At 43.0% G+C, this 13,494-nt stretch overlaps 1 protein-coding gene across 19 annotated transcripts in view; it reads right to left on the minus strand.

Annotated features, from left to right (window-relative positions):
- The window catches only part of SYNE1 (spectrin repeat containing nuclear envelope protein 1), a 575,028-nt gene that overhangs the window by 351,175 nt on the left and 210,359 nt on the right, over positions 1-13,494 (minus strand). For 14 of the 19 annotated variants that reach the window (XM_053292895.1, XM_053292839.1, XM_053292877.1 and 11 more), the window contains 5 exons: positions 10,713-10,906; positions 9,760-9,913; positions 7,705-8,333; positions 3,803-3,982; positions 3,356-3,506 (listed from right to left, as the gene is read on the minus strand). In XM_053292895.1, the coding sequence (XP_053148870.1) occupies positions 3,356-3,506; positions 3,803-3,982; positions 7,705-8,333; positions 9,760-9,913; positions 10,713-10,906 (1,308 nt within the window). The remainder of the gene's footprint in view (positions 1-3,355; positions 3,507-3,802; positions 3,983-7,704; positions 8,334-9,759; positions 9,914-10,712; positions 10,907-13,494) is intronic. The other 5 variants (XM_053292848.1, XM_053292903.1, XM_053292867.1 and 2 more) reach the window with 1 other exon arrangement.

Raw genomic sequence — 13,494 nt, forward strand, 5'->3', positions numbered from 1 at the left:
GGCAGGCAAGCAAATGGCAGAAGATTGAAGCAATTTTTAAAATGGCCATCCAAAATAAATTGCTCTAACTGCTGAAAGATGCTGATGCCATTTTGTCTTCCAATCCAACATAGGCTTCTAAATTCCAATGTATCTGATATTCCCAATATTGTTCCGATATCCATATCAGATATATCCAACTGTACAGGTCTAATGTTTAATATTGCTGGTGTATACACCATACCTAGAGTTGTACTCATAGCTACATAGAACCTATTGTCCTGTTACTGGATATATTTCCTTTCCATGTGAAGATACCCAGATGTGAACATGAACTCTTGCCCCTTAATCAGGCAATTGTATCTAATCTTGGGAACTTCTGCACAAATTAAAGAGAACTGTGCTTACTCACTTCACTTGCAGCTGACCCTGTGTGTGTTTACTAGGCAACAAGTCTTATTGTGTTCATTGGGGCTTAGTCCAACATAAGCATTGTATAAAATTGCTGCCACCATCTTACATATGAAAGATTAGTAAATTGCGCCCATCATTTGTAATTCCTTCCTAATAGTTTTTACTTATTATTTTTATTGCAATTACATTTTTTTAAAAACCCAAAACAATGCCAAAGCATATCGGTCATGAAAGCATACACAAGAGAAAAATATTTTCCTACATAAAGAAATTAATAAAGATATGATAACATGAACTACTAACATTTTTAATTTAAATTTTTACTGTAAGACAGGACTGCAAAATTGTAACCTTCCAATGCAGTCCAGTAGCAATACATACTGAGATGCTAGGGCACTGTTCATCCCATGGGCCAGTGATGACCCACACAGAAGTCAGTGGTGGGCCCTGGCTTGCCACTCCCCCCGCCCTCCTGCTGCTGCTAGCCCCCTGGCTCTGCACTTTTCCCGGCTTGCTACTCTCTCTTTCTGGTTCCCCCTCCTTAACGGCGCACTGGTGGGGCATCTCCTAGCTGCCCTGTGCCTGAAGGCAGCAAGCACATGGTCTCTGAGCACACATGCTGGCCAGAAGCATGGTCACTGAATGAGCTGCCCGTGTGCTAAGATTTGCTAGCAAAATTTTAAAACAGAAAAAAGGAAAGGAAAAGAGAAAAGCTCTCGGCAAATGCTGGAAGTTTTTCACATGAGGCTTTTAAAGCACTTTAACGTGCAACTCCTCCAGAATGGAGGGTGTGTGTTCACATATAAGCCAGATTTACCCCAAAGTCCCTGCGAGTTATTGGGGAGCAATTTGGATTTTTCATAGAGCATTAGAATGTAACCTGATTTATATCTGGGGTAAAACACTCCATTATTTGTGTCAGTTTTTTGGGACAACTTCGAGTTCGCAGTAAAGCCTCCCCATAAACTCACAGTCTGATGGCTTGGCTGGGCTCCTACCTTTTCTGAATTACATTTGCTTTCAGACTGCTCATTTTGCACTAACTACAACCATGTTTCACAAACGATGGAACACCAACACAACGTGTTCTCTCGAATAAAAATAGGGCTTCCTACTATAGATGTACATGAACTGGTTCGGAGATCCCTTTCCAGACTGCCAAACCGGTCCGGCCAATGGCTGTGGGCAGTGGGGGTAACCTTTAGGGACCAGGGAGAGTGTTCTTAACACTCACACCCCAGTGTGTTTCCCCGCTAGTGCTCTCGCCAAAATCGCTGGTGCAAGGCGGCAGCATACTTCCTTGCCACCCCGGTCAGTGTCAAACTGTAACACCTGTTGGGCATGTCCAGTTTGATGCTGACTGGGGCAGCAAGAAGGTATGCTGCTGTCCCACATCAGCGATTTTGGCGAGAGCGCCAGTGGGGGAAACATGGCAGGGGGGCGTTAGGGACACCCTCCCTGCTCCTTAAAGGTAACACCCCCACTGCTGAACCGGCCAAACGCCAGGGGGTGCACATCCCTACTTCCCGCTTCCTTCCAGCCCCATTCAAAAATTGGGCCTCCCTCCAGGTGTTCCTGATTAGTGGTCAGATAAATCAGTCATAGTTGAGCCTTTCCTTATTGGCTGAGGCTCCTGGAAATGGCTCCTGGAGGACTAGCCCACTTTCTAACAACAAACAAAAAGCTGATTATTGGCTAGGAGGCTTTTTAATATTATAATTTTATCTATCTATCTATCTATCTATCTATCTATCTATCTATCTATCTATCTAACGAACGTATTTCTATACTGCCCAAAACTTACGTCTCTGGGCGCTTTACAGCCAGATAAAAACAAAAGTAAAACATTAGTTAAAAACAGAAACAAGAAATTTAAAAATGCGACAATTAAAAAAAAATATTTTTTGAGGAAATTATTTTGTTGTCTATTATGTTGCTAATGTTTTCCATCAAGAACACAGAGCGGAGAGCCTACCATAGCCACACAAATTAGGGATGTGCACGAAAGGAGGTTCGTGCAGAGGTTTGGCACCAAACCAGTTTGGGCATGTGTGGATGCCACTTGTGTGGCCAGCAAAGTGTTGCTGACCATCCAAATGGTGTCTGTAGATGCATGCCACCATCAAACATGGGCTGTTGGGGGAAGTGCTGCACAAGCAGGAAGCTGCATGGAGAGGCAGAGAGCAAGTAAGTTCCTGCTGTAGTCCCTTTTAAAGGTGCTGCTCGCTGCTCCCTCCTCAGAGGCACCTCAGAGCGTCAAACCAGTTTGACCCTCACCTGATCTGATTCAGCACTGCACCTGTGCATGAACCTCAGTTCATGCACATCCCTAACACAAACTGCAGGTCCTGGAGCTGTAGAGTCTTGAGAGATAGAGAGGATGCTTATGTTACTGAATTCAAAACGATGCCTGCAACTTATAGTTAGGTGAGTAAAATGGCAGCTGCAGGTGGAAATCTTTAGGGGGACTGTGCCCGCTTTGCCCCTACACAAGAGGCACCACTGAGATAACTCCTGTTTTTGCTGCCTGCCTGGGACTGCAAAAATATGGGAATTGTCAATCATCTAGCCAACACAAGGCTACTGTATGCCTTAGAGCATTCAAGCCTTGCTGGCTTTAAATAGAGGAACTCAAAATGATAATTTTGTCCAGCGGAGAGAAGAGGAAGGAGAGAAAGCTGTATATGTTTGGGTTTTGAAGATAGCCAATTTAATTAGTACATTAACATAGCAAAATATTGCATACAACTTTTAGATAGCAGTCTTCCCCATAAAAAACTGGGTTTTGATCAAAATACTTTAAAGATTTCCTCCTTTACATCATTCAACTGGCACACAAAGTAGCAGCTCTTTGCAAAAAGAAGCGAGTCCTCAAAGATAGAGATGAATGAGCTGACTATAATCCCATTAAACGGAAAATATTTAAATACTGGTGTTATTTTAAAATGATATTTCAAATTACCTTTGATAAAGCCCATCTGACATCTTCCTGATCTTTTAACATGGCCTTGGTCATTGTTGCAGCACCAGCAACCTCTATGGTTTTAGTTACTGTGGATCTCAGGATCTGATATTCTCTCATCAGATCAACAAGGACACAACACTGCTCCTGTCTGTAGAAGGAAAACAGGGATCACATGAATGTGTGGGTATCGTTTGATGCCTATTGTGGGCAGAGGTGGTGACAGATACATTTATCATGCAGAATTTCTTACTGAGTTTTTGTTCCCTTTCCATGACTTCCTCACAGTAATCAACATGAGAATATTCACTTCACTGCCAAATTGAGACTAGGAAACAGAGCTGAGTACACAAAGTAGCAAATCTTAAAAGTATCACAGTATTTGAATAAGAAGCATCAAAAGTGTAAGTAAATATATATTAAAAGTGTATTTAAATATATACCTACTTTTCCTGTATTAGTTTCTTAGTATCTTCCCAGGTGACTTCCAAACAATTAATCTCTTTGTCAACTTCTGGAGCGAGGTTTATATCTTTTTGAGCTATTTGCTTTGTTTTGCTCATCAGCCATTTCAGTTCATGCTGATGAGAATTCAGTTCATCATCCAACTGATTAAAAATTCTTAATCTGCAAATCAATGTATTTATTACACATTAATTTGCCTTTGGCGTCCATTTATTACAAAATAAGAGCAACACAAAAAATGTAATGCAAAACCTGTTCAGTATCACAAAGAAATTTTTGGAACAACTTTTGAAATATCAGAATTGCACCAAATTTATATGGAAATGTAACTAGATGTCAGAATTTCATTATCTTATACCAATTCAAATATCCCTTCCTACCCTAATGTGGCCACACATTATAGTTTCAAACATTATTTGAAAACAGATGTCTAACACAGGGGTGCCCAACTTCTGCCTCCCGAGCTGTTGTTGGACTACAATTCCCATCATACCCAGGCTCAGTAGCCAGGGATGATGGGAGTTGTAATCCAACAACATCTGGAGGGCCAAAGTTGTGCAGTAGAGATGTGCAAACAGGTTCGAACTCAAACCGGTTCAAACTCCCTAACCCTATTGGCCCTGGGGGAGAGGGACAAGGCTGGTGATGTGATAACACACGATTGGTCCCAGTTGGACCTGGGCTTGATCGAGCAGTTGGTGATCCTCAAGGTTAACTTTCTCCTGCTGAGCTACCCCAAACTGGAAGTTGAGCTGGGCGAGTGACTGGCCTGTGGTTGACCCATGGTGTTGGTCACCTGCCAGGCAACAGTTTCCGCTCATCCCTCTCCTCACCTCCCCCTTTCTTTCTTTAGCTGTGCCATGTTGCAGCATGCCACTAGTGCTGTGTCATGACAACTGGACACAAACACCTAGTGGCATAACTTGTGAAGCTGAACATCCCCCTGGTTCCATCTGGCCATCAGCACTAGGGGGACCGTGGGCACACACAAAAACACTAGGTGGTTGTGCCAGTGTGGCACTGTGCATGTTTGCAAATGTGTAGATTTGAAAATATGTAAATTTGTAAATATGTAGATTTTTGAATGTGTACATAGGTGACTTGTCCTGGGGGGAGGCAGGGGTGGTCGGGGACTGTAAAAATGTGGATTTTGTAAAAATGTGGATTTGTAAAAATGTAAATCTGCAAATCTGTAAAACTGTAAACACTTGAATATGTAGAACTGGCTGCTGTAAATGTGTAGAAGTATTGTAAAGGTGTGTGTGTGTGCAAGTGTGTGTGTGCATGTGTGACTGGAGGTATTTGTTGTGTGTGTGTGTGTGGTGGTTTCTTTTCTTTTTCTTTCTAGCGGTTTCTTTCTTTTGTGTATAGTGTTTTGGAAGCTTTGGATTGTGTAGACAGTTGTGTGTATAGCTGTTCTGTAGATGGATGTGTGTATATACTTGTATATAATGTATTTGTGCAATGTGTGTACATACTACAGCTGTATAGATGGATGTGTGTGTATATACGGTACTTGTATATAATGTATTTGTGTATAAAAGCCCCCCTTTTTATTTTCCTTCTTCAGTTTAGTTCTAGCACACACACACCAGCACATGCACCGCCAGTGATGAGTCAGTGGTCTGGTGCCAACACGTGTCTGGGGTCTGTGTGGCCTCCAGCAAAGATGTGTGGACCTGCCAGTCTGAGGTGGGTTTTCCTTGTAGGCACACTGCATGCATGAAGAGAAGAGCAGAAAAAATTCCAAGGTGCGTTATTTTAAATTCTCATCCAATGTGGTTTGTTTTTGCCTCACCCTCTTTCTTTGCAGTTTGAGTACTGGGTTGGTTTTGCTGCCTTGCACCATCGTGCGTCTTGCTAGGTGTAGTAGTTGATGTTTGCTTTGGTTTCCTTGGTTTTGCAGTTGTGCGCTGTGCTGGCACTGCAGGTCTGTCACTGTGGTTGTTTTTTAGTTTGCAGTTTGGTGTCTTATTAGTTGCTACACTGCCTGTTGGACCACAGCCCGACAGGGGCACAAAACTGGGGTGTGTAATAGGCACCCATGGGTGCCAACAACCACCCAAACTCCAAAGAAATCGGACACCCCTGCGATTTTAAATGATTTTGGGGGGGACGATTTTTACATTTTTTGCATTTTCCCCATAGGGAATAATGGGGATTTGAAGCTGCCTCATCTGATACCTTGGGGAGTGCCTGGGCAGCCCAAAGTGGGTTTAAGGGCAAGGCAGGTCTGGCCACAACTACCCCGGAAGCCCCAAGCTTTTTTAAAAAATGACCCCCCCCATTTTTGCTGTCTCTTCAGTGCATTCATTCATGGATTCTATTCAGAACAGCATCCATGAGTTCACACACAGGTCACTCGGTCAGATCACACAGGCTGGATTTCTTAATGGAATCCAATGCATGCACTGAAGAGATGGCAAACATAAAATAAAAAATCATTTTTAAAAACCCCATGAATTCCACCGGCTTGGGGCTCCTGGGGGGGAATTGTGGCCAGACCTGCCTTGCCCCCAAACCCACTTTGGTGGGCCCAGGCACCTCCCACAAGGGGGCAGATGGGGCAGCCTCAAATCCTCACTATTCCCTATGGGGAAAATGAAGAAAAGAAAAAAAAGTAAAAAACTCCCCCCCCCATCATTTAAAATCACAGGAGTGTCTCATTACTTTGGGTTCAGGTGGTTGTGGGCACCCATGGGTGCCTATGACCCGCTCCATTTTGTGCCCCTAGGTTCTCTGCATTGGGAATAATGGGTTGTTTCGAGTCCCCATTATACCCTATGTAGAACCTTTTAGAACCGGTTCACGTTGGGTTCAAATTTGAACCAAACCGGGTTCAAGCAAAACCAAAACTGAACCTACCCGCTTGGCATGTGCATACCTATAGATCCTGATATTTTATGTCTAAGGAATAAGGGGGGAAAGCATCCTCTTGGGGAAAAGCTCTTACAAAGTATGTTACTTGTGGAAATGGTGCTTCAGATGCTCACTTCAGTGACAATGGCAAAGGCATCATCTCATACTGCACGGGAGGGGAGAAAGGCAATGGTAAACCACTCCTGTATTCTACCAAGAAAATCACATGGCTCTGTGGTCGCCAGGAGTCGACACCGACTCAATGGCACAATCTTTCCTTTCCTTTAACTTCCTTGCAGCTGGTGAGGACAGAAGTCTTGTGCTGTCCCTCTTCCCACTCACTGATACTGTTTAAATCAGCATTATTTAAGGTGTGGGGGTGGGTGGGGGATGAAATGAGCCTGCATTTCCAGGAAGAATTAATCATAGACATGATGGGAAACAGAACTCTTGGGGCAGCACAAGACAGAAGTGACATTAAACCAGAGGCACTCTTACCCCTGGACATCTGAGCAGAAGTCCAGGGCCTCCACATCCCCTGGGGCCCCTCAAATCCGCTTCAGTCTGTCTTTGGTGGTTAGTCTGTCCTGGGCGGCCAAATTTGACTGTGACCTGAGCTGGGTGGCTGAGCGTGACCTCTGCTTTAGAGATGGGGGGGGGAGTGGGGAAAGAAATATGTGGGATGGGAATAAGTTGCATGTTGAAATATTCCTTACATAAATATACCTGTTTTATATTATTACATTCTTGTGACTTCAGTTGCTCTTTGTGCTCTCAAGAACCCATGTGTTAAAAATACTATGTGTGTCACAGTGAGTGTGTGTGTAGGAGGAGGATGCTTAACTGGCAGGGGGGTGGGCTCTAAAGGCCTTTAGGTCCAGGCTCCAAAATTACCTAGGTGCACCTCTGCATTAAATGCAAAAAGAATGGTGGTCTTGCTCTGAGTACACCCTTGATGAGTGGAATGGGATAAGAAACAATAGATAAATCATCCTCATTAATAGTACATGAGGTTTTTGTTTCACCTTTGTTGAATTTCCTGAAGGCTTGGTTCTTTCAGCCCTTCCTTGTCAGCCCTTTCTTCAAGGTCCTCAATGCTTTTTAGAAGCTGTTCTTTGCGCTCCATGACAGACTTGTACAGAGCTCCAAGGGCTTCTGCTTCACTCTGCTTAGTTCCCAACAAAGATTGGGTGGATTCCAGTTCTGTGCACAGACTGTCAGCAATATTTCTGCAGGAGGTCCTTTGGTCAGAGCTTCCATGTTTTAGATGATACTGAGCTTTAGTAAGGGATGCATCTAAACTGGCTGCTGTAGATTCTAGTTTGCTGACATCTTGAATAACCTCACTCAGTTCCTTCTCCAGCACTTCAGATTTAGACTTGTCTATATTTCCAGTTGTTTCTACCATCTCTCTTAAGTGGTGGAGGACATGTGATGCAGCAGCATGAAGTTCTAGGAAGGCTGTGAGATGGGGCAGAACTTCTTGCCGGCGGCTAATTACTTGGCTGGCTTCCTGATAGAGCTGGAGACAGTCTTCAGCCTTGTTCTGGAACATATTGTGATCCTCTGGCCGACTGAAAGAACACAGCTTTTCAACACAAATTTTCAGATTCTGGAGTTCTTTGTACTTCGCTTCCACTTCCATTTTCTGGTCCTACCAGGTGAACGGGAAGGACAAAATTGTATTTTAATGTGCACAAACGTGAAATGGTTTCTTTGTCAGTACAAGTCTTGCTTATAACTGTCAGAAAATTTTGTTATTATCGAAGTGCAACTAAATTTCTGCTAATCTTTGCTCAAACTTAATATGTCCTTTTTCAAATCAAACGTTCACATCTCTGCTGTAAAATACACTAGCCTGAATTATTGTGAGTTTTCTAGATGCTCTTTTGTAAATTTCTAAAATTTGGTCAACTTACTTTGGCCAGCACCATCTTTTTTAAATACTCCAAATTTCCCTTCAAAGTCTCAAGCAACCAATTTGAATGTGAATATGTGTGTGTAAGAATCTTATCTCGCATGGGCTTTTTCACATCCGGCTTTTAGTTCGCATCTCTTCTGGAGTGGAAGTAAGTGTGCATTCTCGTATCGGCCAAATTTACTCCCAAAGTCCCTTTGAGCTATCAGGGAGTACTTCACACACAATTTGGGTTTCTCATCATGTGTTAGAGATTTTTAATCTTGCCCAATTTATATTAGGGTTAAAAAATCAACTTTTTGCATCAGTTTTTTGGGGCAACTTCGAATTTGAAGTAAAGCCTCGCAGAAAACCTGCAGTAAAGCCTGCTGTCTAGGAAAGCTCTCAGACATGTATTGTATGTCCTGTATGTAGCATTAATTCAGTTTCTTCCTTGAGTTGAAATTTAGAGATGTGAAAACATTATCTGAGCCCTATACAGAAGTAGTTGTACCTGGGTACAGTGTACCCAGGGACAGGGCAATAGGTACCTAACAACCATGGCTCTCTCTGGGTACAGTGTTCACCTCTACAGGGAGTACCAAGTGACATAGCTATGTAATGTGCTGGTACAGAGGATAGGAGTATACAGTGCACTTCAGCTCTCTTGTAAATGAGTACACTGTACCCAGAGGCATTTACAAATACAGCACCCCATTCCTCAAATGTTCATCCTTACTCACCACCTCACTCTTAATTTACCACTACAACTTCTGCCGCCAGACAGTTTTCCACCAAAGCATCTCCATCCTGCTAAATATAGGCCAGGACGAGGTCTAGAAAAGTAGACATTTATCTAGCCTTTGGACTGATGGAAGCAGCAGCAGCAAATTCTTCTCCCACCTCCCCATCCGTCGATTCACTGCCAAGTATATCCATGACAAGGATACTATTCATTGATCATTAAACAATGTTAATCGGAAATGCCACCTCCCCAGCCTTTTTCTTTCCCTCTTTATCTATCTATCTATCCTTCCTTCCTTCCATTCCGTATTCTGTGAACTGTGTTGTACAAAACTGTGCTGAAAAATTTATACTTAACAAATGGGAAAGTCCCATAATTGATTTGGGAAGTTGATGCAGATGCAAGGCTTTCTGTCAGTTCATAAATGATATAGTTTACCTTGTTGTGATCGTTAGCTTTCTGCTGATCAGTTGTACTTATCTCAGATGTAGCATTGAGTTTACCAAGACATTGCTTAATCCAGTCAGAAAAACTGAGGAGTAGCTGATCAAATTTCCTATGTTCAGCAACCAAGGACTGGAGGAAATTAATCCTACAAGATATTAATGTTAAAAACATATATGATATTTTCATTTGGGTTCCAAAACAGTTGATGGATTTTAAAAAATCAAATTAAGAGCACAATGTTTTCTTGCACAATATTCCATGTGGAAAGGAGATGGCAATGCCACAGTGCCCAGATTAGGCCCAGCTTTCTTGGATTCCCACGCTTTCTATTTCAGTACTCTCCAAATTACAATATGACCCAGTTTCTATGGACACATCAGGAAAAGTGTGGTAAATTTATGGATTGATCCCTGTACTGTGTTCAATTGTGGGCACTCACTTAAAAATGAAAGCAGTTACAGTGAAAGCAGCTCAAGGAAGGTAACTAAGATAGTCAGCAGTCCATAAAACAAGACCTATGATGAAAGCTTAAAAGAACTGAATATGTTTAGTCTGGGAAAGAGAAGACTAAGGAGTGGAGCATGGCAACACCCTTAAATACCTGAAGGGCTGTCACAGAGATGAGGAAAAAGTCTTGTTCTCTGCTGCTCCAGGACTAGATCTAAGTTAGGACAGGACTAGATCTAAGTTATAGGGGGGTAGATTTTGGCTGAACATTAGGAAAGCCTTCTTAAAAGTAAGGGCAACTCAACAATAAAAAAAATTACCCAGCAGGGCTAGTAATATCTCTCTCTAACCCAAGCAGAGACTGGACAGATGCCTATTGAGGATGCTCCTGCACTGAGTTGTACAGAGATGCCCACAAAGCCCTCTTCAACCCCATGCTTCTATGATTCAGCATCTCTGTGCCAGTTAAATGCTGTTACATAACTAGAAACACAAACCTTTTGCTAACTGTCTGAGGTAGAGCTTTCCATCTTTGGTCTAACTCTTCCATGTCTTCTTTCATTGCTTTCACACTTTCATTAGAACTTGTTTTCAATAGTGACTCATTTAACTGCAATATGCTGGCATACAGAGATGCATGGGATGCAACATCAGCTTGCAAATCCTGGGAACCAAAACAGCATATGTTAGTCTTAAACCAGCATAACTATAACTTATAATCAACCACATCTGGAGAAAGATAGATTGTACTGGTATGCACAGACTGAGCCGGAGAAGAGTCAGGAAAAAAGGTCAATCACAATAGATGAGGCGGCTTGTGGCATACTCTTTATAATGGTGTCAGGTTTACTGTTTGATGGTGCCGTTGATATCGGACACAACAAACTTAGGTCCAATCGTCGATGACGTCAGGCGGGCCGATGTCAATGTCGATAGTTTGATCAAGAGGAATGTGGGTGTTATAAATGTCAGTGTCAGTGTTGAGGCTGTTATCAATGTCAATATCTACATCAGCAGTGTACCAATGTCAAGGGTTGAGCTCTATAATGTTCTCTCTGCACGGCTGAAGGTGAGGAAGTATGAGGGGATAGCCTCAGTTTTGATGCCATTGACTACTTCAATATGATCGAAGTTGATGGTTTGGAGGTCGACGTCAACATGTGGCAGTGTTTGGTACTTGATGAGTCCGGCTAGCCCGACTGCTCACGCTTGTGATTCTTATGGCATCAACGTTGGGTTTCCATGCCCACTGTCTCAGGCTTTTAAAAAGTCGAGTCTCCATGTTCTTTAGTAGAAGGGGTTTGAGGTACAGAGACATTGGAATCTCCTGAAGTCAACCTCTATTCTGAGGGGCAGCTGTCGGTCAACATCAATGCCATTGACGTTGATGGAATTTGCAATTTCGGCATCAGATTCGGTCATCTAAGAACAGTTTCATAGAGCGCTGCTCTATGATGAAGTCCTCTGTTCTTTTTGGTTTGCCTCAAAAAGGCTAAACAAATCTTGCAATCTTTCAAATTATGTCCCCTTCCTAGACAAATTAAGCATTTGTTGTGCCTGTCAAAGTACAGCAAAGTGCAACCACAAAAGGCACACTTTAAAAAAGTTTTTCTAACACCCATTAGACCAATAGAGAGGGGTGATGCAAAGTGGGGAACCAAAAGGCAGACCATAGTTGAAGCCAGGAAATCACTGAGAAGAACAAAGTGGAAATGAAATCCAGAGAATAAGCTGTAAAGCTATCCATAGTCAAGCAAAGGATCAAGAAAAGTTTTTTATCATAGGAACTGGGATGAGATGGAGCAAAGCCTTCATGATGCAAGCAGTGCGGCAGTCGAGAAGGAGAAAGGTGTTCTCCCACTGAAAAGAACCGTCATGCTACATGCATGATCTGACAGAGCTGAAGAACATTCATGGAGCTTGAAATTCTTCTGTGGGGGTTATTATGCAGGCGCAGAACGCAAGTTGTGAGGGAACATAGATCACATCTCAAAGATAGTCAGGTTGTTTACCTGTAACAGTATTTCTTGTAGTGGTCCATTGTCCTTCACAGTGTGGATGTCTGTGCCTGTATAGACAAACCCCAGGGAACCTTCTAGAGCTATCAGAGCCTTTTGCCAGTAGCCCCACCCGCTATAGTGACATAACCTTCCCTTCAGACATATCTCCCTCAGTCCCTGACCACCGCGATCAAAATAACATGTGTGAAGGACAACGAACCACTACAAGAACTACTGTTGCAGGTAAGCAACCTGACTTTCTTGGTAGTGGTCCTATTTTCCTCCACACTATGGAGATTAGCAAGCTACTCACCTGGATGGCAGGAGAAGTGGGCATCTACTGAGGATGGAACCCAGGATCGCTGTCCCAAATTGTAAATGTACCCTTGACCTAGTGTCCAGAGCATAATAGAGAATGAAGGACACAACCCCTTCCAGGGTGCAGCTCTAAAGATGGCATCCAACAGAACTCCATGGAGATATGCCATAGAGGTGGCCATAGCCCTCGTGGAGTGTGCTTTTATGGAGGGTGGTGGTGACTTCTGAGCTAGGATAGATGCCTGCCTGATAGTATTGATGATCCACCAGACAATATCTGTGTGGAAACTTGCTTCCTTTTGCTAGGACTAGCGTAGCAGAGAAACAGCGAATGTGATTGCTGAAACAGATGTATACGATGCAGGTAAAAAGAGAGGACATGCTTAACATTTAAGGTATGCCAAGAATGTTCTTCTTCTGATTAAAATGAAGGGAAGACTACCCGAAGACAGATGTCTTGGGAGACATGCTACTGAGATATAATACCTTAGGTAGGTATTGTGTGTCACGTCTCAGAAGCACCTTGTCCTGTCGGAAGGTGAGGAAGGGTGGATCAGCCCGTAGTGCCCTCAGTTCAGACACATGTCTGGCCAACATAACTGCCAACAAAAAGGCAGTCTTAATAGTCAGGATCTTCAAAGAGCAGGTGGCCATCAGCTTGAAGCGTTTGTGCATAAGGGCAGAGAGGATTAACTTCAGATTCCAGGGGGAGCTAGTCTGGGGGCTGGCGGATATAGGCAAAGCAAACATTTGAAGAATTTTTTAACGGGGGTCCAATGAAAAAATGTGGACATGAGAAGTGTTAGCTGCATTGGCAGCCAGGTGGCCCTTTAACAAAGCAATTTATGGGTTCAAACTTTTTAAATGTAACAGATAAGAAAAAACAAACTCCAAGGAGGCTTCCTTGGGGTCAGTAAGCTTGTTGGTTGCAAGGATCATGAAATGTTTCCATTTTGCAGCA

Source organism: Hemicordylus capensis, chromosome 1 (assembly GCF_027244095.1).
Source record: "Hemicordylus capensis ecotype Gifberg chromosome 1, rHemCap1.1.pri, whole genome shotgun sequence".
NCBI lineage: Eukaryota > Metazoa > Chordata > Lepidosauria > Squamata > Cordylidae > Hemicordylus > Hemicordylus capensis.